Source organism: Pteronotus mesoamericanus, unplaced genomic scaffold, assembly GCF_021234165.1.
Source record: "Pteronotus mesoamericanus isolate MK-2021 breed Mesoamerican mustached bat unplaced genomic scaffold, CSHL_Meso_final scaffold_476, whole genome shotgun sequence".
In the NCBI taxonomy this organism is placed as follows: Eukaryota; Metazoa; Chordata; class Mammalia; order Chiroptera; family Mormoopidae; genus Pteronotus; species Pteronotus mesoamericanus.
Genome location: NW_026555318.1, coordinates 2961780 through 2988816, shown reverse-complemented (window position 1 = coordinate 2988816; position 27037 = coordinate 2961780). Strand labels below are relative to the sequence as shown.

At 48.2% G+C, this 27037-nt stretch overlaps 1 protein-coding gene across 2 annotated transcripts in view; it reads left to right on the top strand.

The window, feature by feature from the left end:
* Nucleotides 1-16914, top strand: part of LASP1 (LIM and SH3 protein 1) — a 37659-nt gene extending 20745 nt beyond the window's left edge. For both annotated transcript variants that reach the window (XM_054593876.1, XM_054593877.1), the window contains 4 exons: nt 2063-2170; nt 11230-11380; nt 11764-11867; nt 14144-16914. In XM_054593876.1, the coding sequence (XP_054449851.1) occupies nt 2063-2170; nt 11230-11380; nt 11764-11867; nt 14144-14317 (537 nt within the window). In that variant the 3' untranslated portion in view covers nt 14318-16914. The remainder of the gene's footprint in view (nt 1-2062; nt 2171-11229; nt 11381-11763; nt 11868-14143) is intronic.
* The last annotated feature ends 10123 nt before the right edge of the window (nt 16915-27037 follow it).

Below are 27037 nucleotides of genomic sequence, written 5' to 3'. Positions count from 1 at the left end.
GGAGTAAATGAATTCTCCTTTCCCAGCCAGGAGAGGGGCAGTTCCTGAGCCTGGGAACCCGCTGGCGTCATCACAGTGTTGCCACGGCAATTTCCCCTGGATTAGGGTCCTGACCCTTGCCAGGCCAGGAAGTAGAGGATGGGGGTGGGGGAGTGGGGAGTGCTGGTCTGTTCAGGACTTTAACAAAGCACTTTCACAACGACCCTTACCAGGATGTGGTGAGCCCTGCCGTGTGCTCCCCGGTGAGGCAGCTACCGTAGACCCACTATGATCTACCCCGCGGATTGGAATGGGTGGTGTTACTAGCCCCGTTTTACAGATTTGTAAACTAAGGCCCAGAAGGCTTAAGTCGTTGACCCAGGGTCACTTAGCAAGCAGGAGACTGACCCTGTGTTCGTAGCAGTTCCTTCTGGCATTTGGGCCATGCTTGGACATAGGAAGTCCCCGCCCCATGGTTCCTATGACAGCACTTTTACAGGTGAGGAAACTGAGGCAAGAGGCCTTGGATTTGGGGCTTCTGTATCTGGAGCTCCATTTTTCTGACTCTAAGGGCCTCGCCTGCCCTGATGCCTCCTCCTTAGAGGGTTTCCCCTCCCCGCCCCCACACCAAGCATCACATGCTGGCTTAGGCCTTCCTGGATGGGCTGGTGCTGGGCCGTCCTGGGCCCTTGGGGTGGGGTGGTACTTTTATCCACTGTGTTAACTTCCCCTCTGATGGGAACTAGCACGTCCAGGCCTTTGTTTTTGTTCTGGGCTAAAACAAAGGAGTTTCTGGAACCTTTTAGGAAGAAGCCCAGGGATGGATGAGCTGGACGCCCCAAAGGACAAAAAAGGACTCCTGACCCCTGAGGGGTGTGCAGGGGAGCTGACAGGTGTGGCCAGGGCGGCCTACATGCGTGTTGTCAGTTGGGTCGTCCTGCAGCGCGGCCCTGTGACCAAATGATTCCATGCCTGGGCTTGCCATTCTGGAAACTCCCGAGGTCCTGGGCCTCATGTCCTGGGCTGACCGCTTCCAGGATAGCGCAGCCCCCTGGAGAAAATCCAGGCAGCTGGTGGGGTTTGGAACAGCTGGCTGCCAAGGTGGACAGTGACGTCTCTGGAAGCCAGGGCACAGTTCTCTGTCCCATGGGCATTAACAGTGTTCATTATGTTCTTTAAATCCCTTGGTGGGGGCGGACAAGCTAATCCTCCTATTTCAATTCCTTGAGTGTTTGGAAAGTCCTTTCTGCTGCCTGACTTGAGTCCCTCCACTCGAGGATCCATGGATTCTCAGAAGAGGAGGGCCGTGGTGGGGTGGCAGGGTTCTAACCCAGAGCCTGGAACCCTGTCCTGAAGTGCTGTCCGCCGTCCCGAACCGATGTTGTCCACTCCTGTGGCGCTGACCTGGCCCGGCAGGCTCCAGGAAGCCACCAGTGCCTGTCAAAGGCTCATTGACTGAGTCTTCCAAGTGGCTGTCTCCCGCCCTCCTTTGTGGGCTCCAGCTTTGTCCCTTGGCACAGCCCTCGCTTAGCTGGTCACTTAGAAACTGCCTTGCGCTCTTGGTGGGTAGGGCCGCGGCCTGGCTAGGGCGAGGGCTGGGGCAGACTCTGGGGCTCTGGCAAGAGCCCTCTTCCTTCTGACAGCCTCCTGACAGGACGGGCTGGCGGTGAAGGGCTGGGAGTCAGGCAGATGAAGCTGTGCATCTTGGTGGCACTGGACGTTTGCTGCTAAACTGTGTGACCTTGGGCATGGGACTATAATCTGTGTGGCTCAATTTCCTTATCTAAAATGGAGCTAAGAATAGCATATGGTAAGATTTAAATGAGATAGTTCATGTAGAGCACTTGGCACTCCAAATGCACTGCATACACTGAGTACGTATTAGTGGATTGTCATTATGACTTTTGTACTTTTTGGTTAAGGCTTCTGTTTTGAGTTGGGGGGGTCGGGACGGCTGTCACTACAGGGGGAGTTCGGTCAGGATCTCTCTCCTGCCCTGGCTGCTGCCTCAGGGAAGGCCCTCAGCGAGGGCCCTCTCTGCTCCCCTGGCTTGACTCCAGTCCCTCCCATCTGGGCCCTCCAGGTGCGCTACAAGGAGGAGTTTGAGAAGAACAAGGGCAAAGGCTTCAGCGTCGTGGCAGACACACCCGAACTCCAGAGAATCAAGAAGACCCAGGACCAGATCAGTAACGTAAGTTCCACTGCCCTCCTGGTGCCACACTGACCTGCTGCCCTTCCTGTTGTCGCCTCCCTGCCAGTCTGGCAGATGTGAATGAGGCCTCGGGGCGGGCCTGGGCGACAGCTGCGTGAACAGCGGGAAGGGAAGAGTGCAGGGATCCCAGATATTTTTTTTGTGTACCCCAGACTCCCCCTTTACCACCCTCTGCCCACATAGCATTTCTGCCTGCGAAGGACTATACTTTGGGGAGGGGTATAGGGAGGGCCTATGTGCTCAATGGCCCCCCCGAACTCTTTGAAGTTTTATGGGTTTTTTTCCTGGCTATGGTGGGTGTTAGGGTCCAGACTAGCTGTTTTGTCTGAGCACAAAGGTCAAAACTTCAAAACTGGGTGGCAGGGATGGGGAGGGGCCACCCTCCTTGTCTGCCTTTGGGTGCTGACATTGCAGTCATTTCCGCCCTCCTTCAGCTTCCTCCCCCACCTTGGCTTGTTCTTCCTTCCTGTGTAAAAACCCCAGCCAGCTTCCCCCGGCGGCCCTGCCGCCCCTGGCCTGGGCCCTCCTGGGCGCAGGTTGGTCAGCAGTGTCTGGCGTGGGCAAGGCTGAGTGTAGAGAATGGGCGGTGGATCGCCGGGTTTCCTGCTTGGCCGAGCCATAGACCTGCAGCCTGTGTGGCCCTGGGCTCGTGGGGAGGCCGCCTCTGGGGCTTTGGGCACGTGGGGTGGAGCAGTGCTCTGAGCCGCAGCACGGACCGTGAATATGGGTTGCAGACCGGCGCACGGGGGTGTTGGGGCACGGGGCTGCAGGAAGCGCCCAGCCCGCTGGGCCAGGAGAGCCTGCAAAGGAAGGACTGGGCAAGCAGTTGTCTTTACAGCTGGAATGGGAAGGGGTCTGTGTGTTGTCCAGGTGGAACAGAGAGACTTGAGCTGAGGCTGCAGATAGGCTGGGTTTCAAGGTGGCCCACCTGGCATCCACCCATGTGCTCCCCATCCCGCTACCTGGCTCCCCTTTCCTCTGCCCGACCCCCTGGTCAGGACACTCTTAGTGTGCTTGGGGGGAGCTCCAACAGTGGTGCAGGTGGTTTCAGAAGCCAGGGCCCCAGCCCGGGACGACTGGCCATGTCCCAGACCATGGCTTTCAGACTGACTGCAAGCTACAATATGAAGTACATTTCACATTGGGGACCTCCCTCCAGCCTGCCCCAGCCAAACAGGCCCGCTAATTTGTTTAAAGCGAAAACAGACTCATAACTTTCATGGAAAAAGTTCTTAATACTGGAGGGTATTCAGATATTTTCTGTTTCATTTTATGAAGATGCTGGTTGCAGACTTCCCTGAATGGGTTTCACAATTAGGTTGCTAACATGCAGTTTGAAATTCAAGGCTTGGGGGTGCAGAAGGCTTCCCTTGGGCTAGGAGGGTGTGCCTCCCAGGGTTCTAATCCCTTGCCCTGGCCCTCCCCCACCCCCTTCCTTACAAGCCAGGGCCTGGCCAAAGGTAAGGAGGGAAAGAAGGTCTGTATCTTAGAGCTCACCAGGAGGAAACTGGAGGGAGGAGGAAGCCTTGGGTGATGGGGAAAAGACAGAATGGCTCCCAAAGCTGGAATCTTGACTCTTTGGCCTTTTTGGCTTTTTCTTGGGAAGACTCTTGTCTTTTATTATTGACAACTTGCTCCCCAACTATAACCTTAATCCTTGAATACTTTCAGTCATTGCTTCTAGCTTGTGGGTTTGAGCCTCCAGGGTGTGTGCTGGGAGAAGACAAGCAAGCCCAATCATTCCTGCCTCCCTTTCTGGAAGGCTTCCAGAATACTCCACACCCAGACTACGACACCTGTTCTTTTTCCCTCCCCTACCCACCAGTTATTGGAGGTGTTACTGTCTGAGGAGTCTTGGTAACCGAACTCAGAACTCACTGTGGCCAAGATACTCACACCTAAGGAGATAACCATCTTATCATTAACCGCTGGGTTGCAATTAGCTGATTGTCCTCTGCTCAGAGGTGGGGGAGATGAATTGAGCCTGACCTGGTTCTGCTTTTGCAGCTTTAGCTGGGACCTGTGAGGTGCAGCCACAAAGCTGGAAGACTCTTTCTTGGTTGTAGTGAATGCAGTTAGAGTCTGTCAGATGTGGTCTCCCACCAGCTGCACTAGAATCACTGGAGAAGGTTTTTGAAAATGCAGGCTCCCAGGCCCCACCCCCAGGCTGCCTGAATCAGCATCTCTAGGAATGGGGCCCAGGAACCAGCATTGAAACACATTCCTTGGGTTTCTTTGGTGTTCACTGACATTTGGGAACCATCACCTAAGAGTCTGAAAAATCTTTGACAAGTCCTAAATCAGGGTGCCCAGCCTGGCTGCATCCCACAATTCCCAGGGAATTTAAACCATGATTAGAGCCATTGCTGACTTGTCCCACGTCCAGAGGAGTTTTGGGAAAGATGGTGTTTAGAGCCACACCTTTTGTTTTGTATCCAAAATAGTGTTCCTATATATATATCGTCCCTCAGTGGCCAGGCCAGCCCCCAGTGACTCCTAGCTGTTTCCAGGGGTCAGACCATTTTCAGAGAGATAGTTTGCCTCCCTGGTGAATGTGCTGCAGGCTGGAGGGTTTACTAGTGAGAGCATTTTAAACATAGGTGTCTGGTCTCCCCAGGTGGTGTTTAAACACTTTGGTTATGTGTGGCCTGTCATCCTTCCTGCTCAGAGGCAAGATGGTGACGTGGGAAGAGCCAGTGAGAGCAGAGCCCCAGCTTCTATCGTTCAAGGGCTGGCAGGCCCTGCCTGAGCCTCAGTTTCCTTCACTGAAAAATGGGGACCATAGGCCCTACCTTCGGAAGTGGTTGCAGGGACAATGTCAAGTGCTTGGCATATGATAAATATTGTCTGTTACTATTACTTTTGAGGCAGCCCTATTTGCTTTCTGTATTGTGGCTAAGGGACAGGGAGTAAAGTTGGGCTGAAAAATTGGGCCATTGTCTAGAGTGGAGACTGTGGGGAAAAATTTGAGGCAAGATACCAGTAAGTTCTACATCTGGTGAGTAATTGTGTCTTCATTAAAGGCATCTACAGGGTTGAGAGGCCAGAGCCGCATGCTACAGGGTAACATTTATCCTTTCAGAGTCCTGGCCTTTGGCCGTGAGCTCTAATGGCTACGTGGATGGGAAATGTTAATTGCTGAGGCCCCTTTGTGGGAGCCACTGCCTTCAAGTAGAGATGCTTTCATTTACTTACATATTTACTTATATATTGATTTTTCTGTATACAGTTTTGTGTCTTTTAACTTTTTTCTTTGAAATATAACACTCAGTGACCCATACAGTAAACCCTCTGTGTAGACTCACCATGCAAGTCAAGAAACAACATTACTGCACCCGTCAAAAGACTTTTCAAAGGGTTTAAAAAAAAAAAAATCTCTTGTATCGCAAGTAAGCATCTACCATATATTTAACTTATTTATGAGGAACCAGCTGGAGGATATGACAGGCAGAGGGGATGCCTCGTCAGGGAAAGAAATGCTGGATACAATTAAATACAGAACTGGTTAATGTCCTACAGGACCATAAAACCATAAACTTCAGAGATATCCTTGATGCAGGCAGAAATCCTTTGCATTTCGATTAGACAAAAATAATTAGCAGCTTATATCCCTTACGTTAGCCTCAGTCTTTAGAGCCTGGGCCTAATCAGTAGAAAATAGTGAAGTCGAACAAAATTCCAACCCCAGAGTCAAATGGCCTGAAGGCAGGCTTGTTATACAAACCTATAGTTTGTATAACTATACACAAAGTGTGTGCTATTTTTTCTAATTTTAATATGTAACTATGCATTTCTAAATGCTCTAGTTTTGTTTTAACTGGTTTTGTACCTATGGCATGCATTCTTTTTTATCTCGCTTCTTTTGGGCAACAGTAGGTTTAAAGATTCACCTACATGTTCGCATGTAGTTGTAGTTCCTTCTTTTTTGTTGCTGTATAGTATTCCATTTAAGGCTTACGCCACGTTTTATTGATTCTGGTGTTGATGGATATTTGGAATGTTTCTGTGCACTATGTACATCCTCATGCAAGACGCCCCCTTGCCCTCTCACGCTCTCCCAGCATGCTCTCGGGCCCTCTCCCAGTGTGCTCCCCAGCTCTCTCCCGCAATGAAATTAAATAAATAAAGGGAGGGAGGGAGGAAAGAAAAAAAGGAAGGAAGGAAGAGAGAGCCATGCTCATTCCTATTTCTTAGTGTTGGTGTGGAGTGGAATTGCTGGGTCTTACAGCGTACGTTCCTTCAACCTTACTAGATAATGTTGAACTATTTTCCAAGCAGCTGTACTGATTTACTCTCAGCAGCGATGAGGGTTCCTATTGATCTACATCCTTAGACTTGTTTTTCTTAACCATTTTCATTGTATATAGTGATATCTCATTGTAGTTTTTACTTGCCTTTCTCTGATTACTAACGAGATTGAACACAGATTTCTATTTGTTTTAAGAACAAAATATTGTTATTTTGTCATTGAGAACTAAGAATCTGATGTTAGAACTAGTTTCTGACTTACCTTTTAACCATCTCCTGAGCCTTGGGGATGATAATACACATTTTTCTTGGACTGACTGAGAAAAGAAAATGAATGAAGCATATAAGGGCACCAAATAGGCCCTCAACAAATGGGAGACATTATAAAAATAGACCCCGGCTAATGAGTTGATTGTTCCATTTAAAGCCTGGTGTTCCCTTGTTAGCCATGATGTAGAATCATGTGAGAACAACGTGTCAAGTCAGACCTTTGTTTTTCACCACAAGCCGGAGAGCAGGGAGGCTCAGGGAAAAGAAAACATGAAGTAGCAGAGAAAGTGTGTTTCCGTTAGTTTCGGAGCGGGCCCTCCGTTAGTCACCCCGCAGTCCTGGCTTCCAGGGGCCTGGGTGAGTGGGCAGGGCCCTCTGGCCTGAGCTCCTCGACCACATGCATTTGGATGTCATGATACAGTTAGAGCGCGGCGTCTTTCTATGAGGGCCCGGGGCAGATCTTAAGCTGGGGCTCTGCTGATATTTTTGGACTTAGGGTGACCTCCATGTGGGCTCTTAGAAGATCAGAACTTGGGTGAGCTTGGAGCAGGGGTGAGCCAGGCCCTTGGAATCTAGAAAATGTTTGTTTCCCTTTCGGATGTGCTAATACCCTTTAATGTGCCTATCTGCTTCTCAAACCATTAGGTCAGTGAGCAAAGTAATAGCAGTTTCCTCCTTTGCTGGAGAGGGGAGGGGAAGGGAAGGAAGTTGAGAGCACTGCTGACATTTTATCCAGGTGCACCCAGGCAGAAGGGAGCTGCAGCCTCCCTCTTCTCAGTCCGCTCCTCCTCGGTGCTGCCTCTCCTGAGTTTACATGCCCGTTGTCCTCTTCTCTCAAAGTTAGGGTGACCTTATGATTGTCATCTCTTCTGAGAGTGAGAGAGTGCTGTTCACATTTATTCCAGAACAGGAGACGTAAACCAAGACCAGGGGCAGATGCGGGCATGTGGTCGCCCTGCCCCACACTTGTTCTCAGGAAGGGCCTGTCCAGCCGTGACTTTGTCCTTATGTGACCAGCCTCAGCTCTAACTGAGTAATGAAAGCTCTGCCTCGGGAAGTCATTTAGCTTCTAGTCTCATTGTCCTCTTCTGGAAAGTGGGAATTAAGGTGGACCTGTCTGATTTATTCCTTAGGGTGATTGTCACTCAGGCCAAGGGAGATAATGTGCAAAGAGCCTTTATGAATTTATGAGCATATGTGAAAGTTATTAACGATAACCGTGACAGGTGGTACCTGCATCGGTGGGGAGAGGGTTCTTTCCTGTTCAGGCTGCCGCTGCGTCATCCCCCAGGTCAGCTGGCTCTAATTTTGTAAGTATTTGTCTGCATATAGTGTCTTTTTAAGGTGCAGGATCGAGTCCACCAGCCACTTGTGAAACATAGGCTTTAGTACTTGCTTTCCGCTCTAGAGTTTCATTAGGTTCTTAGAGCTGGTCAAGAGCCTTAGGACCACCTGGGAGCAGATGGTACCGTGGTGCCATTTATAGATGAGGAAACTGAGGCCCAGAGGGGAAAGGACTCACCGATGGTCATGAATAAATGAAGGGCTCATGGTCTTTCAGGGATGAGAGGTGAGAGGGGTGCTGCAGCCTGTGGTGAAGGACTGAGCCCGTAGGATGCTGACAGGGGTAGGACCAGGCTTTGGCTCACACGAGGGGACACACACCCTTTCCCAGGGCTCTCCCTTACCGCCCCTCCCCCACACTGATGCAGATAGTCACACTCAGGGAAGGGGTCTATTGCCCAGATAGCTGGGCCCCCAGCATCAGGGGTGCCTGTCCCCAACCCACCTCCTGGCACCCTCGGCCCATGCAGGCCTCTGTCCACCTCCCCCGGTCACTGACTCCGGGTCCGGCCTCTTTTCATTAACAGAAAGTAAACACAGGAAGCTGACCTTCCCCACTTTCAGGACAAAAGTCAGAAGGGCAGTTGCCTTATGAGCCTAGAGGCCTCAGGAAGGGTGAACCCTCTTCTCCCTCCCTCCCCCCATCGCTCGGCAGGGATCACTGAGGAGTGGGGCTGGGGGACCCTCACTGTTTTCCCTTGTCTGAGAACTTCAGCCTTTGGTGCTCTTCTGCCAGGAAGTGCAGAGATCCGATGGGTTTTCAGTCTGGCCAGAGCTGGCTCTGCCCCCTCAGGAATAGGCTCAGCCTATTATTTCACCATTTGGGCGCAGGGCCCTGCTTGGGCAGAAAGGGAAAGGGCAGTGAGAGGAGAGGCCTGGTCCTGACCCAAATGCCAAAGTGAGGCGCTCTCTGCCTCCGGACCGGACCTGTCCTGGGCTCTGCTGCTGCCAGCCTGTCCTCCTGGCCCAGGCTGCAGCGAGTAATCATCACCTAGGCCAGCAGAAGGACGCAGGTGTGCCCAGTGGGCCACACCCGCAGACCTTTAGTCTAGTCACTAATATGTAAGCCCTGCCTGGCGAAGCGTTAACTCTCGTCCTCCCTGCAAAGCTGGTACGGAGGATGGGGAGAGGATGGGGAGAGAAGGTGGCAGAGAAGGTGGGAGTGGATGGCCAAAGAGGCCTGCCCTGGGCTGGACAGCTCGTCAGGCATTGGCCAGGGTTCCAGGGCACAGGACCACCGGTTCCTTCTGCTCTAGGACCGAGGGCAGGCTTTGCCCCGCTCCTTGCCCCTCCCGCCTCCCCCACCCCATTTTCCACCGGGAGAATCACAGGGCAGGATGCTGGTAAAGAGGAAGTGAGAATCAGCCTCCCATCAAGTGGTCCGAGGCCCAGAGGGAATTCAAGGCCTGGGCCTGCGTGGGACAGGACCAGTTTTCCTCAGTGTCCTGCTTTCTGAGTTTCCTCTGGGGGTGAGGGGAAGCTATTTGGTCACTCTCTGTCCCGCTTCCTCCCCCACGCCAGGCCCGCCCACCTGCCCAGCACTCCTGGAACTCTGGAACCACGGGCCTCAGCCCCTGCCTTGCTTGCTCTCCTCCCCGCCAGCTTTCTCTCTGAAAAGCTAATAGACCCTGGTCTACGAGGTGGGGTATGGGCAACAGGCCACTGAGAGCGCAGGGAGAAAACCTTGGAACTCCTGGCCCTGGTTCTTTCTCATACACTTTTTTTTATTCATATTTTTTTGTGTAGGTTTTACAATACACTTTCCATATTTATAAAGTCATACCTGTATGTAATTTATAAAATAGATGTGATTTGGGAGAATTGTGCAAACACATTTCACAAGTATTTGGGCAAGCAGGGGTCAGCATACTTTTCCTGTCAAGGGCCAGAGAGTAAATATTAGGCTCTGTGGGCCATTTGGCTTCTGTCACAGCTGCTGAGCTCAGTGGCGATGAAGGCGGGAAAGCGGCCACAGCTAATAGGGAAACCGTTGGGCGTGGCTGTGTTCCAATAAAACTTTATTTGTGGAGACTGAAATGTGAATGTCATAGAAAGTGCACGTGTCACAAAATATTCCTCTTGTGCCCCCCCACCCCCATCGTTTAAAAAGTGAAGTAATTGTTCTTAGTCACAGACCCCGAGCAAATGGGCTGTGGGCCCTTGGACAGTGGGCCGACCTCTGCTCCAGATCAGTGGTTCTCAAACTTAAGCCTGCCTCTGACTCAGCCCAGGCGCTTTGAAAAATGCATAGTCCAGAACCCCAGCCCTGATTTTGTCTATTGCACGGAAGGCCCCGGGACCTGCCCTCTAATAAGCAGCTCAGGTGGGTTGGAAGCAGATCAACAGAAGAGCGGATTTTTAAAAACACAGCTCTGGAAGGTCTGCAGGGTCTTGGCATGTTCAGTTCAGCCAATTCTTGCCAAGTGCTGGGGCGTGTGACTTCTCCAGGCCTCTTATTGCCCATTTTTGGAATCTTCTCAGGGGAGGGCTCTATCTCCAAGAGAACATGCAGCCTGACATTCCCTGTCCCCAAAGGCTGGGGTCCTCAGGAGAGCATTCTAGGGCTCTGGCCTCCACTGCTCGTGCCTACAAGAGGCAGAATCGCCTGCTAATTAAGAGCACAGGCTCTGGAATTTGCGTGTTCTTGGGCAGCTCACCTTGCCTATCGGTGCCTTAGTTTCCTTCTTGTCTGATGCGGGGGCTGTAATGTATCCCCTCGTAGATGCTGACAGGTCAGATGAGCCATGATGTGGAACAGCAAGCACAGTGCCTGGTAGTCACCTAGTAGGTGCTCAATAAACAGTTGCTGCTATTGCTGCTCTTGACCAGAGTGGAAGCAGGGCAGCCCTGAGTCCTGCCACAGGCACATGAAAATGACCACTCACATTGGTCTGGTGCTTTAGCCTACACGGCCCTCTTCCATTTGTCATCTCATTGCATCTCCCTGCTACACCTGGGACACTGATGTCCCATTTTATAGAGGTGGGAACTGAGGCCTGGCAAGGTTCCAGAGCTTGTCCAAGGGCACACAACTTATGCACTCCCACAAGAACCTGGTTTTCTCTGCCAGGAGGCCCTCAAGGAGCCTCTCCCATCCCCGGATCTTGGGTGACAATGGGAGGGAGCTTAGGTTGGTTTTCTGGAGGTCCTTTACCCACTGCTTTCTGCCCCTTCAGATAAAATACCACGAGGAGTTTGAGAAGAGCCGCATGGGCCCCGGCGGGGGTGAGGGCCTGGAGCCTGAGCGCCGAGATTCCCAGGACAGCAGCAGCTACCGGAGACCCCAGGAGCAGCAGCAGCCTCACCACTTCCCAACCAGCCCCCTGGGTGAGCATGAGGCCTGTGGGGGCAGTGGACCTGAGGCCAGGCCAGCTACAGGTTGGGGAGAAGACACACACACACACATACTCACACACGCACGCCCGCCCGCCCACCCACCCGCCTGCCTGCCCGTATCCCCCACCGAGGGCATGAGCTCAGGCCGGGCCCAGGCTGGGCTCCCCATGTGACAGGGGAGATGCAGCCCCCGCGGCAGCTTACACAACACAGCGCTGCAAGCGTGCACACAGACATTGCCTCTGAGAGGCGGGGGCTGAGCAGGGCTGTGGGGGGTGGGGTCCATGATGTGGGCTGTGGGGAGGAATGGGGTGCCCTGGGAGGGGCTGTTTTGGCAAGACAGGTTCTGAGCCCTGTCTCCTCCCATCTTCCAGCGTACCAGCAGCCCCAGCAGCAGCAGGCCGCCCCGTCCTATGGAGGCTACAAGGAGCCTGCAGCCCCAGTCTCCATACAGCGCAGCGCCCCAGGCGGGGGTGGGGTGAGTAGCCCTGGCCAGAGGGTAGAGGTGGGAGGTAGAAGATTCTAGGAGCCAGGCCTGGGACAGCCAGAGATTGGTGGGCCTAGGGAAGTGCATAAGTCATAGATTTTTCTTAGAAACCCCATGCAGAAGGCCTGGCTTTCCTTGCTTTTTGACCCTAGTTCCTTTGTCATCTGCAGCTGATAGGGATCTCAGCCTCTAGGTCAGGGCCCTGGGCCGGGCCCCTGTGTTCCACCTCCATCCCTACTGCCCTCCGCCCAACCCAGGTTTTCTTAGTCCAGCTACCTGGGAGCAGGCGAAGCACGTTTCTCCCAGGGCTTCCCAGACCTGGGCTCTGCTCCCCACTCTTCGTGACCACCCCCCTCATCCTTCAGATCCCAGCCTGCCCCTGCTCTGGAGGGCCCTCCCAAACCATCTCCTGTCCAGTGAGCCTCTGACATTTCTGTCACGCCATCTTTAGAGCTCTCTTTGCAACTGAAAACAGTCCTCTGTTTATTACCTTCTATGTCCCCCGCTGGACTTGAAGCTCTGGGTGGGCAGGGCATTGTTCCTTTGGTTCACTTACTCTGAGCCAGGCACTGAGTGGGCACTTGTTAAGTTTGCTGAATAAGTGAACGAGCAGAGCAGGAAGTGAGGCGTTCCTACCAGTCCTTAGAGCTGAAGTTCCCGGCCTGTATGTTCTGCTACTCACAGGTGTGGCTGAGCCACCCTGGTGGAGCTCCTGGCCGAGCTCAGCTCCTCTGTGCTGGATGCCTGGAAATTCAGAGCAGCTCATGTAGGAGCAGGGGGGACAATACTTAGAGAAGTAAACTGGCCAATCCGTCACATATTAAGCATGCCCTGGACAGGAGAGATTGACTCTGAATAAAAGACCACCTTCTTGCCCTCTTGGAGCTCACATTCCAGTCTGAGAGATAAACAAGAAAGCAATAAGTAGGTATACAGTGAAAGGTCAGATAGTGGCACATGCTATGAAGAAAGAACAGTAGGATAAGGGGAGAGAGCGCAGCAAATTCCTCAATAAAGTGAAGTGGTGTGAGGAATGCAAAGGCCCTGAGGCAGGAACATGCTAGGGAAGTTCAAGGACCAGCAGAAAGGCTAAGGGGCCAGAGAGGGGAAGAGGGTAGGAGATGAGGTCAGATCAGCTAGGGACTTGTAGGCCACAGGAAGGCGTTTGTGGCTGGTGAGCTATGCAGAGTGAGGGATTTGACCTGTGTTTTTTAAAAGATCACTCTGGCTGCTGTGTTGAGAAAAGGCAGTAGGAAGTCAAGGGTAGAAGTAGGAAGATGAGTTAGGAGGCCGTTGCAGAATACAGGCAGAGATGGTGCCTACTCAGCCCAAAAGGTAGAGCCAGAGTTGGTGATAAAGGAACCCTCAATTCCATAGACCTGGGCGCTAATGGAGTAGGTTTTGTTGCTTGGGGAAAAAGTTTGAAATTTAGTGCTAGAGAGGATGGGAGACCTTGGAAGGATTTAAAGCCAGGGAGTAACATGATCAGGTTTGCATTTTGGAGAGGCCCCCTGAAGTCACAATGCTGAGCAGTGAGAGGGAGCGAACCGGAGGCTGGAAACAGGTCTGAGCAGGGGTGCTGGCAGTGGGATGTAGCAGTGGCTCTGGGAGGCTCCCGAGGGACCCGCCTGGCCCCAGGGACCACAAGGCTGCGCTGACTCCCCCAGAGATAATTCAGTGTCAAGGACAGTAAGATTAGAGTATGTTAGAATCATGCTCACCTCCAAGACCACAGTTGGAATTCATGTGCTTTTACTGGACATTCCCTAGAGCTTAAGCATAAGGCTTTGCCTGCGATTGCAAGGTGGAAATCTCTCATGTCACCTAGAGATTTTTCTCCAAAGAATAAGCCTTTGTCCTGAACTTGGGAATGAAGCCAGGCTTATCACAGCTTTAAAAAAAAAGAGGACAGACTGGTGCTTATAATAATGCAGATAATAGCGTACAAGGCATGTCGTATTTTGAAACTAACTGGCAATGTGTCCATGGGACCTTGTTGCATTCCTCTTTCAAGAGGTGGATCCTGGCTATTGTGGCCTCAGTCCCTGTCTTGTGCCTGCTTCTTAGTAGATGCCAAATAATAGGACATTCCAAGGAAGTGAGACAAAGAGGTGAGAAAATTCAAGGCAGAGTCCAGCTCTTCCCTCTCTCCCAGTGCTGGCTTACTGCTCACCCGGGCTCTGCTCGAGGGCCCCAGGCAGCTAGGAAGGAAGGCTGGGGTCCTGGGGGCGCTGGGCCCTGGGCTGACTGTGCCCCCGCCCCTGCAGAAGCGGTACCGCGCAGTCTATGACTACAGCGCCGCCGATGAGGACGAGGTCTCCTTCCAGGATGGGGACACCATCGTCAACGTGCAGCAGATTGATGATGGCTGGATGTACGGGACCGTGGAGCGCACCGGGGACACAGGAATGCTGCCGGCCAACTACGTGGAGGCCATCTGAGCCCGCCGGGCACTGCCCCGCCCCACCCTCCTTCAGTGCATTCCACAGCATCGCATCGTCCTGGGCGTGACCTGTCCACCCTTCAGTGTCTCTTGTGTTTTTAAATCTGCGACAGCTTGTTTCTTCCTACCCTCCTCCAGCTCCTTTTGCCAACTGAAGCCTTGTTCTGCCACTTTTGCGGGCTCCTTCCTCTGGCAGGTTTTCCCCTTGACCAGTGTCTTGGTTTTCTCTTGGATGGAACAGGTGTGGACCTTCCTGGGGGAGGCCGAGGCCCGAGGGGCTGCTCTGGAACGGGAAACCCAGCGGCTCCCACACCTCCTTACCTTCTCTCTCTCTTTTGGCCCCCTCAGGCCCTTCCGCCCACCTCCTTACACACCCGAACATTCCAGGGCTGGGGCGAGCCCCAGACCCCCAGGCCTCCTGGGGGAGGGGCTCTATACATTCCTGGGAGTGGAGCCCCATCCCTTTTGCCCTTGTCCCCGGAGTGGGACAGGTGGGCGACTGCACTGGGTAGGCACCAGTGAGAGGGCTTTGCCTCTGAAAGATGAGCTGCTGGCTCCCTGAGGGATCCCCTCTCCCACCTCTCCCCCTCTCCCCTTCTCAAAGACAGCAAAGGAGGGTCAAGTCCCCACTTTGGGGCCCGCTTACCCTCGCAGTGTTCCTCCTCACACTGTGATTTTGCTCTCCTGCGCACCCGCACCGGGCGTGGGCTAGGAGCTTCCCCAGGAAGCACGGCTTGGGTCAAGTTCTGGCCTTTCTTACTTTTAGGGTCAGCTGCAGAAAGGAAGGGATGGAGAGCACCCATAGCCCTTTTTTTCCCTCACTCTCCTCAACCTCCAGGGACCCTGCCTTGCCTCCTTGGCTGGACACTGCGGTCCTGAAAGGTGGGGCAAGGAAGCCTCTGGCCTCTTGGCTGTCGAGGCTCAGCCCCCTGAGATCTGGGCTGGGTGGGCCACTCCCTGCTACTCCTCATGGGAAGACACCCTCCCTGTGGCCTCCCATCCCCCGTGGACTGGATCTGTCCAAAGCCACAGGATCCTCCGCATCTCCAGGACTTAGCGTGTGGGGGAAGGAGCATGTGTGTCTCTAGCTGTGTGAGCTGGCGTGAGCGTGAGCAAAGGGTCAGGGTGCGGGCTGCAGGAGCCTCTGGGCTGATGCAGGGTGCACAGGACTGTTTTCCCCTGATACTTTCCTCAAAACCCACAGCGACCGGGGAGGGGAGGCCCTAGGGGAGAGAAGTTCCTTAGTTTTCTTTGGAATGAAAGTTCCTCCTTCTGTCCAGGAATGGAGGAGCCCACCTACCCCTCTTGCAGTGTGCCGGGGCGATTGGAGACTGGCGGGGGCTGGTAGAGCCTGCTGGGATGGGGCAGAGGAAGGCACCGTGGCCCCAGGCATATTCCCACCCCCTACCGCTGTGCCCTGCACTGCAGAGGAGGCACCAGAGGACCCTGTGTAACCCACACTGTGGGTGCCTTATTCGGGGAGGCTCCCCCCAGGCCTCTCCCTTACTTACCTAAAGCCCCCTTGAGGTGTTGGGAAAGGGTCCCAGGGCTACAAAACTGGAAGCACAGACCCCGGGATGAGGAGGGGAAAGTGGTGCTATCTCCAAGTCCCTTCTGTTCCTCACTGGTGGCTGTGACGGCCCTTGCCTGGCTTTATTCATCTCTGGGCTTTCTCGTTACCCTCTGGGCCTCCCCCTCCCACCTTCACCCTGAGTCCACTCAGGCCTCACAGTGGACACCTTTGCATCCTCATACCCTGCGGTGGTGGGCCGCAGGCGCGATCAACAAGCCCTCGTTGCTTGTGAGTTGGGAATATTTACTCCAAATCAGGGAGCTCAGGAGATGACTGCAGGGGGGAGTGGGGGGCAGGAGCTCCTGCCTGACCAATAACCCCTTTTCCTGCTTGGCCCCAGCCAGGTGAGGGCAGAGGGAGGGTGTCACACTGGGTGATTTAGGGGGACGAGGGAGCAATATTGGAAGCCTTGGGAGAGGTGCTGGATCATCCCTTTCCTCTTGATCTCAAAGCACAGCATGGATTGTGGGACCAAAGGTCAGAGACACATCCTGCCGGAGGACCTGCGGTTGGGAGGGCGGGAGGAGGAGCAAGAAATAGCCTCCTCACTCAGCTGCATTTTCTTTCCAAAACAAGGCAGGCCAGCCACTGGAATCTTGCTGCCGGCCCTCTGCTCCTCCCATCCTAAAAATAGGGGGCCTTTTCTTATACACCCCAGAGAGAGCAGGGACTGTCACACTGGTGCTGAGGGACCCAGGGGCTACTGGGAGTCCTTGTTCCTTTCCAGAACCATCCATCCCTAAAAGAGCACAGAATCTGGGGGCTGAGCTGAGGCCCAGATCTTCTCTTACAGTTCACAGAGGTCTTTTAGCCCGTGTCCCAGGAAAGAAGATAACATCCAAACTAGAATGTGAATATAACGTCAGTGGACCAATAATAAAACACAAGAAGCCCAATGGTGAGAAAGGGAATTTTCTCAACACTGCTTCCTGTTTTCTTCCTCATGTCCCTCCAGGGAAAACTATTGCTTAATTTCTGCCTTTTTTCCCCTTCACATAAGCACTTTTGGGCCCCCTCCTTTTTTTAATAGCTGGAAAGTACCACCCACAAACCTGTATTTAAAAAGAAACAAACGACCATGTGAAATTTGCCTCTGTCCAAACATTTCGTCCGTGTGTGTGAAGCCGTCATTCATCTTTTTATATGGGGTGGTTGTCTCTTCTTGGTCTGTTTGGTCCCCTCCCTTGTGGGCTTGTGCTTGGGATCAAATCCTTCTGGCCTGTTATGATTCTGAACATTTGACTTGGACCACAAGTGAATCTTTCTGGTGACTCAAATAAAAGTATAATTTTTACCTGCGGACTTCGTTTTCTCTCTGGCTCTGAGGTGCAGCTGTATGTGTGTGTTCCATCTGTATGGGGCCATTGGCCTGTCACCCTCCTGAGGGCCCTACGATCCTTCAGGGAGAGACCAGTTTGGAAGCTGTCAGCCTAGGGTAGTAATTTGCCTTGGCACTTAACTTCCTCCTTGTCGAGAACTCTCCACCAGTCTGCTCCTGGCTGCATCCCTCTGCCCAGCTTGTGGACACTCAGAAACTTCCCTGAGTTCCCACATTCTCTTTCTGTCTCCCCACTGGCCGGGGCACTTGCAGGGCGGGTCTAATTCATTTTAAGCCCCTAGTGCTTGTGCAGGGCCAGGCACAGGGCTGCTCAACAAGTATTTGTCGAATTAACGAATGAGCTCAGCAGGTGGGCAGTGTTAGCGCCCAGCCTGCTCTTGGTAGGGACTCGGCACATGCTAGAGGGATGAAATGTTGGGGAGACTGGGACAGGCTGCAGGGGGATTAGACAAAGATGAAGCCTTCTGTTAGGTGGTCTGACAAGCCGAAGCAGTGCTCATGATGCCTGATGAATGTAATCTTTAACACATGTTTTTTATTTTATCTTATTAGCTCTGTGAGAGAAGTAACTACCGCAATGTCCATCTTACAGATAGGGTTCACTGAAACCAGAAAGGCAGTGGTTTGGTGGGGGTCACACAGCTGGGCGGGAAGTCTTAGGAACCCCGGTGCACTGCTCATGGCCTCATGCTCCCTCGCTAGGGTGGGCTGTGTACCCAGGCCCGTTGCATGTCTCATTCTGTCCTCTCCTGGGCCCTCTTCTTTGCTTCAGGCGTCCTAGGTCTAACCGCTCACTAAAAGGCCCGGCAGCCTCCTCCCTTCTGTCAGGCTGGGGAAGGGGCAGTGGTAAAGAAGGAATCCAGACCCTTCTGCCCTGGCTCAGCGCCACCGGTCAGTCTCAAGTCTGGCTGTTTTGTGGAGAAGAACATTCCCCACTGGGGGCTCAGCACAGAGGCATTCTCTAGCTTCAGGGTAACAGCAGGGTGGGGAAGAAAAGGGCTTCCCCGAACTGAGCCTGAACTGAGCTTTCCTAACCCAGGGAATGGTAATAGTCAGGGGAATGACAGGCCGTGTGTGTCGCAGGGCTGAGCGGCGTGGGGCGTGTCAGAGGCGTCACTGGGTGGGATAATTAAAGACAACACTGACACCTGCCCCTCCCCTGAAGGAGCTGGCTGCCTAACGTTTTCCCACTAGAAGGGGATGAGTTGGCGAATCTTGCCTCCCGTGGGCCTGCTCCCTTTCTTCTGGGGGCTGCATTCCCAGGCTCCACTCACCCGGGCAATCTGAGGGCACAGCCAGCCTGCCTGGAAGGGGACCAGCACTCTGCCTCCTGGGGACGGGCCAGTGGGAGGAGTTTCTAGACCCCCTTCTACTAGCATGAGGAGGGGGGGTACTAGTTCTTCGCCCCAGGCCCTTCAAAAGAATTATTTGGGGATGGAGCCATGGACACTAGGCTATAGAGATGTCATAGAGGAAATTTTTTAATTTACTAGGAAATAATTAAGACATAAAAAGACATAAAAAAGTATATAACTGAGTACCCACTACCCAGCTTTAAAAAATGAAATGTCAATTTTTTCCTTTCTCCTCAGAAGAAGTCACTTGCCTTTGCATTTCTAGACACTTCCTGCACAGGGATGGGCCTGAAAATTCTTTGGTGCCCTCTCTAGGTGTAATGCCATGTGGAGCTCTCTGAAGAGGATACAAAAGAGAACAAGAATGTTGGCAATGACCACAAAGAGATGAGGAATAGAGAAAGAGAGGCCTCTGGTGCTCGCCCTATAAATAGGGTGACCTGAGCAAAAATGCCTCGCGACTTGAGCAGCACAGGTGGGGCTGAGGGGCATTTTGGACTTTGGAGGGTGGGCCAGTCTGGGCAGGAGAGAACAGTATGGACTCCGGTGCATGCAAGCTTAGTTTTGAATCTTGGTCTCTGCATTTCCAGTGAAACATCAGGCAACCTGATCCTTATCTATAAAAGACGTGTAGGAAGATTGAAATTACACCATGTGCAATATCTGCTACAGTCTAGAAATCCCGTTAAGTGTTAGCTCCATCCCAGACATGCCAGTCGAGACTTACACGAGACCCTTGTCCCTGATGCTCCAAAACAGGACCCTTCCAACTTGCCAATGGTTCACCCAACTCCCAGCCACTATTTTTCTGAGATAACTTGCTGGGGACATGTGAGGAGAAAAGGAAGAAGAAAGGTAGTCAGGAAGATTCATTCCTAGGGGATCTGGATAGCGATCAGATCTCCTCCTAAGTCCATATCATGCAGACTCCATTAGATAGATACAAACGGGTGGGATTGGGTTCCTGGGAAGAAATTGAGCCTCTTCAGTTCTGCCTGGTCTCAGTGAGCAGTTCCTTGGTTACCGGCTCCCTGGCTTTATGATTGGTTGGCTGTGGTATGTTGGTGGGGGAGTGGGGAGGAGGGAAGTAAGCTGTTGATGGAGCTGCAGCATCCCTCCGTCTCCCCCTTGGAAGCAGGAGGGGGGGGAAACGAGGGCTGGGCAGCGGAGGGAGGCGGGAGGGAGCCATTTCTCTCTACTGGCTGCAACCTCCGTGCTCACAGCTCACATTTCCCTGGAATCCAGAGGCCTCCTCGGCCAAGGACTCCATAATGCTGGATATCTTCATCCTGATGTTCTTTGCCATCATAGGCCTGGTCATCCTCTCCTACATTATCTATCTGCTCTAGTGGCCTGCAGCTGCGGCAGGGGCCCACACAGAACAGCTCAGCGGTGAAGGATGAAGCTGACTGGCCGAGCATCCTGCTTGCTAACGCACCGGTAGATTTTTGCTTCTGGTCGTTATTTTGGGTATTGATTCAAAAACAAAATTGAAAGAGATCTTGTTGTTTCTATTTATTTTCCTCAGATGTGTTGATGCAATATTTCTCAGACCACTCTGAAAGGAATACTGCCAGTTTTTTCTTTGCGACCATAATTTTAAATGATTTTTTTAAATGCAAAATGAAATCCATAATGTGAAGGCTTTTTAGGTAGAACGGGCTGGGAGTGGTGTGCATGACGGGAGGGACTATAATTTGTAGTTTTTCTTCGAGTTGCTCAAACTTCCAAGTTGTTCATTCTCTCCCGGTAAGTAAAGGTAAAACACATCATTACAGGTCAACAGGGTGGCTTACAATTATGCTTACAGAATTGCATTAATTAGTGACTCATTTTTTTACTTGAGGATGAAAAAGGAAATGAAATTTACTTGGGAATGGGGTTTTGGGGGGAGATGTCCATTCTTTCCCAACTGTGGGGTTTGACAGAAAAGGGAGAAGAACTCCTATTCCTTTTCTGAGTCCCCAGAGACTAAGACCAGTGGTAAGAACTGAGGTCTTTGCTGCCATCCCCATCTGAGCCTTGTTTCTGGCTTTCCCGCAGCTCCTGGTCTCCAGTCCAACAAGATGCCTCATATCAAGAGCAGCAGACCTGCCACCAAGCAGACCTCTTCCAGAGCTTTCCGGATATGGTTAACCCCTGTCAAGCAAGGGACTTTTGCAGCTCAGAGGCTGAGGCACTAGGCTGGGACATCAGGAACTCCTGGGCATGGCTGGCAGGTGCTGAGTCTGTCTGAGCTATAAATGGAGGGAGTTGAGCAAGAACACAGAGAGCTGAAATGTAGATTCATTAAAATTATCATGGAGAACTTCTCAAAATTCATTTTGACAGCCTTTCCTTAAATCTTTCCTTTCCCTCACATGAAGGTGTTCATTTGTAAGTCCCAGAGCACGTTGTCTCTCTTTACGTAGCTCACTTTATCACTCTGTCTTTATAGATTGCACAATCTGGGGTTATGTGGTTTCCTTTGTCTTAGTCTCTAGCCAGAAGGAACTTGTCATTTGAGTTTTTAAGATTTATTTTTTCACTCCCTACCACTTGTGCTCCAGCTTCTCATTTAGAGAAACAGTTTTATAGTCCTCATTCTTTGTGCTTGCTGAGTTATAATTATTGAAACAAGATGGCTACAACTATCTTGTTATTTGGGGAAATAAACTCTCTCGCCCCCAAAATAAATGCTTTTAAAATTGTCAAATGTTCCTTTTATGGAAATAATAATTTCAACATATTTTCTGTCCAGTTAAGGTTGAAGAAACCATATATTTGGGGGTCTAAAGGAGACTTGGGCCCCAAATCTGTAATATCTATTCCTTTGAAAAATTCATCATAAGTGCTTTACATTTGATTTTCTAGCTTAAAAATAAACAAGAAAGATGAACTTAGTAATTTTTATTCATAACATTGTGTTCAATTCCCATGTTTTAAAAAGAAGTAAGATTGAGAGTATAATATAATGTTACAAATAAAATGGAAAACTTGCATTTTAGAATTCTGGCCAATAAAAGACACTGTTCTAGAAGCTTTGCCTTGGCAACAAATTACATGACCTTCAATAAGTCATTGGACCATTCAGGGCTTCATTTTATTCTCACAAATGAGAGGGATGGGCTAGAAAATTGTTAATGTCCTTTTCCATTTTAGAAATCTACAATTCTAGGATGTGTTATCTTCAGAAACAACATCTTTGAGAACAGAAATCCCATGGAAAAACAACTCTTAATAGTTACCTGTAGTCCACTTTTCTGCTCTCTCCAAATGATATCTTACAACAAAAACTCAACTGCAAAACTCTTTTTTGGCACATTATGAGGCAAAAATGACTATTTCCCCCAAACATGTATTAGTGATACTTTGTCTAAGCTGTTAAGGGAATATTAATAAATACAGTACTACATGGTGGTAATAAAAAGAGGTAATCTGACAGATACACTAATTCAAAAAGCATGGCTCTACACATTAGTACATTCAGGGATATCTTCAGTTATCTGTGGAATCCTTGACATGACATTTCCTGGTAAAACATTCCTCTAACTCTTTGGCAGAGCTTGTGTTCCAAATTAAAATTTTCTTCTTCAAGTCAAGATAGCAGCTCTATGTCCCTACCCAGATAATTAGGGTAAGTATCAGTATTTTGAAGGGTTCTAAGTAACAGAGTTCATTATTGTGATTTAGGTCTTCATGATACAGTTTCTAACCAAGCTTGCTCTGAAGTCTTTTATGAGGCCAAAGCTCTTCAGTCTGTATCCATACAAAGTTGAAACAACTAATCACTTCAGTGAAAACGATCAGCCAATTTCAGTTTTACATCAGTGATATCTACCACTGGCCCTGGGTACAATATAAAGGGAGAAAGATTACCCATATTTTCATTTACTTGTGAAATGATTACATTTTGGAAGAAATTTTGTGACTTTGTGCTTATATCCATGCTATAATATGCTACTTTATAACAGCATTTTACAGTGTTTGTCATTTTGATAATATTTTTTAAAATTTTACATTTAAACAATTTGTATATTTGGCACTTTAAAACATAATAAAACACTAGGAAAAGTTACTTCTGTAATTTGTATACACTTTTCAAATCTGTGTTATAGGGCAATCATGTCCTATGAAATGGGGATTGTATTTGGCCTATATCAATGTACTAAAAACATCTCTAAATAATTGTGGATTACTTAGAAAAAATTAATGTGGCATAATACTATGAATCATTTCACTAATAAGTGCTTTCTTGATTAAAAATAAGGGGCTTGGCCCTGGCTGGTGTGGCTCAATGGACTGAGCGCTGGCCTGTGAACCAAAGGGTTGCCGGTTTGATTCCCAGTCAAGGCACATGCCTGGGTGGTGGGCCGGATCCCAGTGAGGTGCCTCCAAGAGGCAACCACACACTGATGTTTCTCTCCTCTTTCTCCCTCCCTTCCCTCTGTCTAAAAGTAAAAAAGTAAGTAAATAAATAAATAAATAAAAATCTAAAAAAAAAAAAAAAGGGGCTTCTGTGGAAAAGTGATGGATTTTATTTCAGGACAAAAGGAATATATTTTGGGAAACAGTTAAATAATGAAAGATAAATGTTACTAAGTTAGAGTCACCTAAGACATTGCGCTGGGTACATGGAATCAAATCCAAATTTTCTGAGTTTGAAACTTAACATGACATAAATTCTTAAGTTTCAGAAAATTTGTTTGCTTTTAAAAAGCTTAAAATTAGCCCTGGCTGGTATGGTTCAGTGGACTGAGTGTTGGCCTGCAAATGGAAAGTTTGCTGGTTCAATTCTCAGTCAGGGCACATACCTGGGTTGCAGGCCAGGTCCCTGGTTGCAGGGTGTGTGAGAGGCAACCAATCAATGTATCTCTCACACACAGATGTTTCTCTCCTTCTCTTTCTCCCTTCCCCTCTCTCTAAAAAGTAAATAAATAAAATCTTTTAAAAAAATAATAATGGGTCCTGGCTGGTGTGGCTCAGTGGATTGAGCCTGCAAACCAAACAGCTGCTGGTTTGATTCCCAGTCAGGGCACATGCCTGGGTTGCGGGGCTAGAACCCCGGTGGGGGATGCATGAGAGGCAACCACACATTGATGTTTCTCTCCCTCTCTTTCTCCTTCCCTTCCCTTCTCTCTAAAAATAAATAAGTAAAATCTTTTTTTTTTAAAAAAAAGGGAATTTCTCTTAATGAAGTACAAAAGAATAGCTGAAGTGGAAAATTGTAAATTATGTACCTTCCCTTTATCGACCTCCAAACGTTTGCTAAGCCTAGAATGGCCTCTTTTAAGTAAGTTTACTCCTATCTATTATACACAAAAATAAAATCAAAGTCACATATAAAGAGGGAAAAAGAAAAAGTTATTGACACAACTTCCATTATAAACTCTAACATACTAAGGAAGATACATTTAGAAACAGTTAACAACTTCTTTGTTCTTAGAAAAACACAGCAAGATCTTTTAGTCATGGGAAATTACAGGTAATACATGATACTTAATCATGTATTTGTTTTTTGACACTGGTGTGAAACATGATAATTGTAGCATATCTATTTTAGCAGCAATTGAAATATTAATTAGCCTCAGAATTTGGTAGCAGAATAGTATAGAAAGACTGTTCTACTTATAGATGTTTATACAATTTGTGAGTTGTTGCTAGTAAATGAAATTATTTAATTCATATACTATACTATTTAGAAAAAATATACATATATAAGTATATAGCTAATTGCAACATTATTTTATGTTAATACATTTTATATTTTGATTATTGGTAGAGCTATAATTAACAGCTTAAATAAAAATAGTTCCTCCACAAGAAATAATTTAAAGGAATTACACATTCAGTGACTTGCATAATGATAAACTGGACAAGTTAGAAATGTTTCTTATTTTAATTTTATTTTATTAATATAAATAACAACTTAAATAAAATTAGCAAATATTAAATATTTAAGTATCAAAGACATTTTACCATAAACACAATACTTTAAAAATAACAATACTTATTTCTCAATTTTGTGCACCTTGAAGAAAGCAGTGATCTTAGAATGCCTCCAAGTATTTTTTTTTAATTTAAAAGGCTTTCAAGATTCAAAATAAGCTTTTTTTTTTTAAGTCTAGTTACTTGAGGAATTTCCTGTAGTTATATTTGCTCCCTTGATGAAAAAGAAAATGTGTTCTTAGTCCCTTGGCACTTTTTTTTAACCCAGGGAAGACTGTCCCATACAACTATCTTTGAGGTCATCTTTCCCGTTTTAGTGATGTCTCAATAAACCATGGAGCCTTGGTCCACAGCCTGATTTCTTATAGGTATCACAGCTACCTGCTGGGGTGTTGGTAAAGAAGTTACATTGCTAGTAAGGTATCCAATAACATAAGAGGCTTTTGTAGCAGCTTTGTGTTTTTACACATCGCAATATTTATTGACATAAAAATCTGTAATCATATAATTCAGTGCTATTCACTTAAAGAGGTAAACTCGAGTAATAACCACACAAAGAGGCTAATCTTTGTTTTTTATTGACCTAAGATGGTTCCTCCACTGTACCTTGTGCTGAGCACCCACACTTGCTCTAATCTCCAAAGGCAAATAATTATCCTGGCAAAATATCTTTGTTATTAACAGAACAACTGGAAGCATAAAATGAGTCACCTGAAAATGGAAAAGGTGCCTATTGTTCATGCTATGGAGAGAAGCCTTGAACTCTTAAATGCCTGAAAGGTTTCCCAAATAATTTACTGCCTGCATTATGAAAATGATAAAGTTGAGGAGTGAGAAGGGCATGAGAAGGAATTACCCAAGAAAGAATAGAAGTTTTATGGTTTCATAAGGTACAGAGTATTTATCACTAGACATAAACTTTAAATTAGTTTCTAAGAAAAGAAGCATCATTTGTTGGTTATTAGTATTATTATGGTTTCGCGTGTGTGTGTATGTGTGTGTGTGTGTGTGTGTGTTTAGAAACAATAGTAAAGATAAATTAACGATGTATCATTGAGATTTTGGGGGTTTGCTTTCTCGTGGAAGTAAAAATCATCCTACAAATCAAAGTCATAGGAGACTAAGGAAATCACTATCAAAAGGAATAAAAGAGCTATAAGCCAAGGTTAATCTTCTAATTCAGAAAAAGGTACAGGATAAATGATCTGACCTGCTAGCAATTTACATCATTGTTATTATAAGTGTTCTAGAGTTAATTAGAAGTGGGCAGTCTTCTAATGTTTTCAGGCTATTCATTTTGCAAATGTTCCTTTTTTGTGGCACTGTGATTGCATAAATCAGCACTTAAACATCAATGTTAATGATAATATATGCTTTTGCAAGTTAATCTGACACTTTAAAATTTGGTATCATATTGTATTCCTAATGACAAATGTATTCAGCAAAAAACTGGACTGCTGAATTGAGGAAACTGCACATTTAGTCTCAAATGTTATTTTATCTATTAATAATTGAGTGAAAAAATTACAGTTTACTTTTTATTGGTAGCAAGATGGTATCATTTATCTACTGTACCCAAAGAATGAGTCAGATTTTTTTATGTTCCAAATTTCTAGGGAAGGTGAGATAATAATCTCACAATTATCAAGAATGCAATAATGTTTTTAAAAATTTACAGCAGCAGTCATGTCAGTTCAACTGTGTGATGTGATTCAATATCCAGGTCAAAAATCTTTTAAATTAAACCATTTTTCCTTTGTGAAGTTTCTGAAAATAACTGCCGTAGAGATTTGGATAATTCAAGGAATGCAAGGAAACTTCGCAATGCCAAGTTGCTTCTCTAAGAGAATGAAACAATATCTACTTAGTAAAATATTTAAAATATTCATTACTAATATTAAAATTTTAAGTGTTTTTCTTCATTTTTCTTTTTTCCCCTACAAATAATCTAATGGAGTATATTCTTGATTTGGAATCACCAGTGTTTTCTAGGTGGATTAGGTTTTTAAAGGAATGTATGAGAAAAAGGGTGAGAATGAAAATAAAAAGCTAATTAAGGTGTTGTTTTGTTCTCTGGTATATGTCAACTTTTAATCTTCATAATTTAGTTGTGAATTGGAAGGAAGAAAATGAAACTGAGAGGAAGAAAATGAAACCAGGATAAAAGCAAGGACTCTGTTTTTTGCATAAATATGCAAATGCTATAAACTTTGGAGAAACAATTCCTGTCACAGATGGAATTATAATTGGACAATCCATCAAAGAAAGGCAGTTAATTTCTGACCCTCCGTAAAAGAAGGTTAAATGCTTATGCTACTGAAATATAGCAAAATCTTGTTAACACAGTTTATATTTTCTCTGCAATTTTCACTCTTCCTCATTCTTATTAAATCTGTTACTGAGCCCCTCTTGCCAAATATTTGAGAATTTCCCATAATTTATACCCTACTTTTGTGGGTAGTTTCTGTATCTTCTAATGTTTCTTCCCTTTATCAGCTCATGAGGTGAGTTAAATCAAGAGCT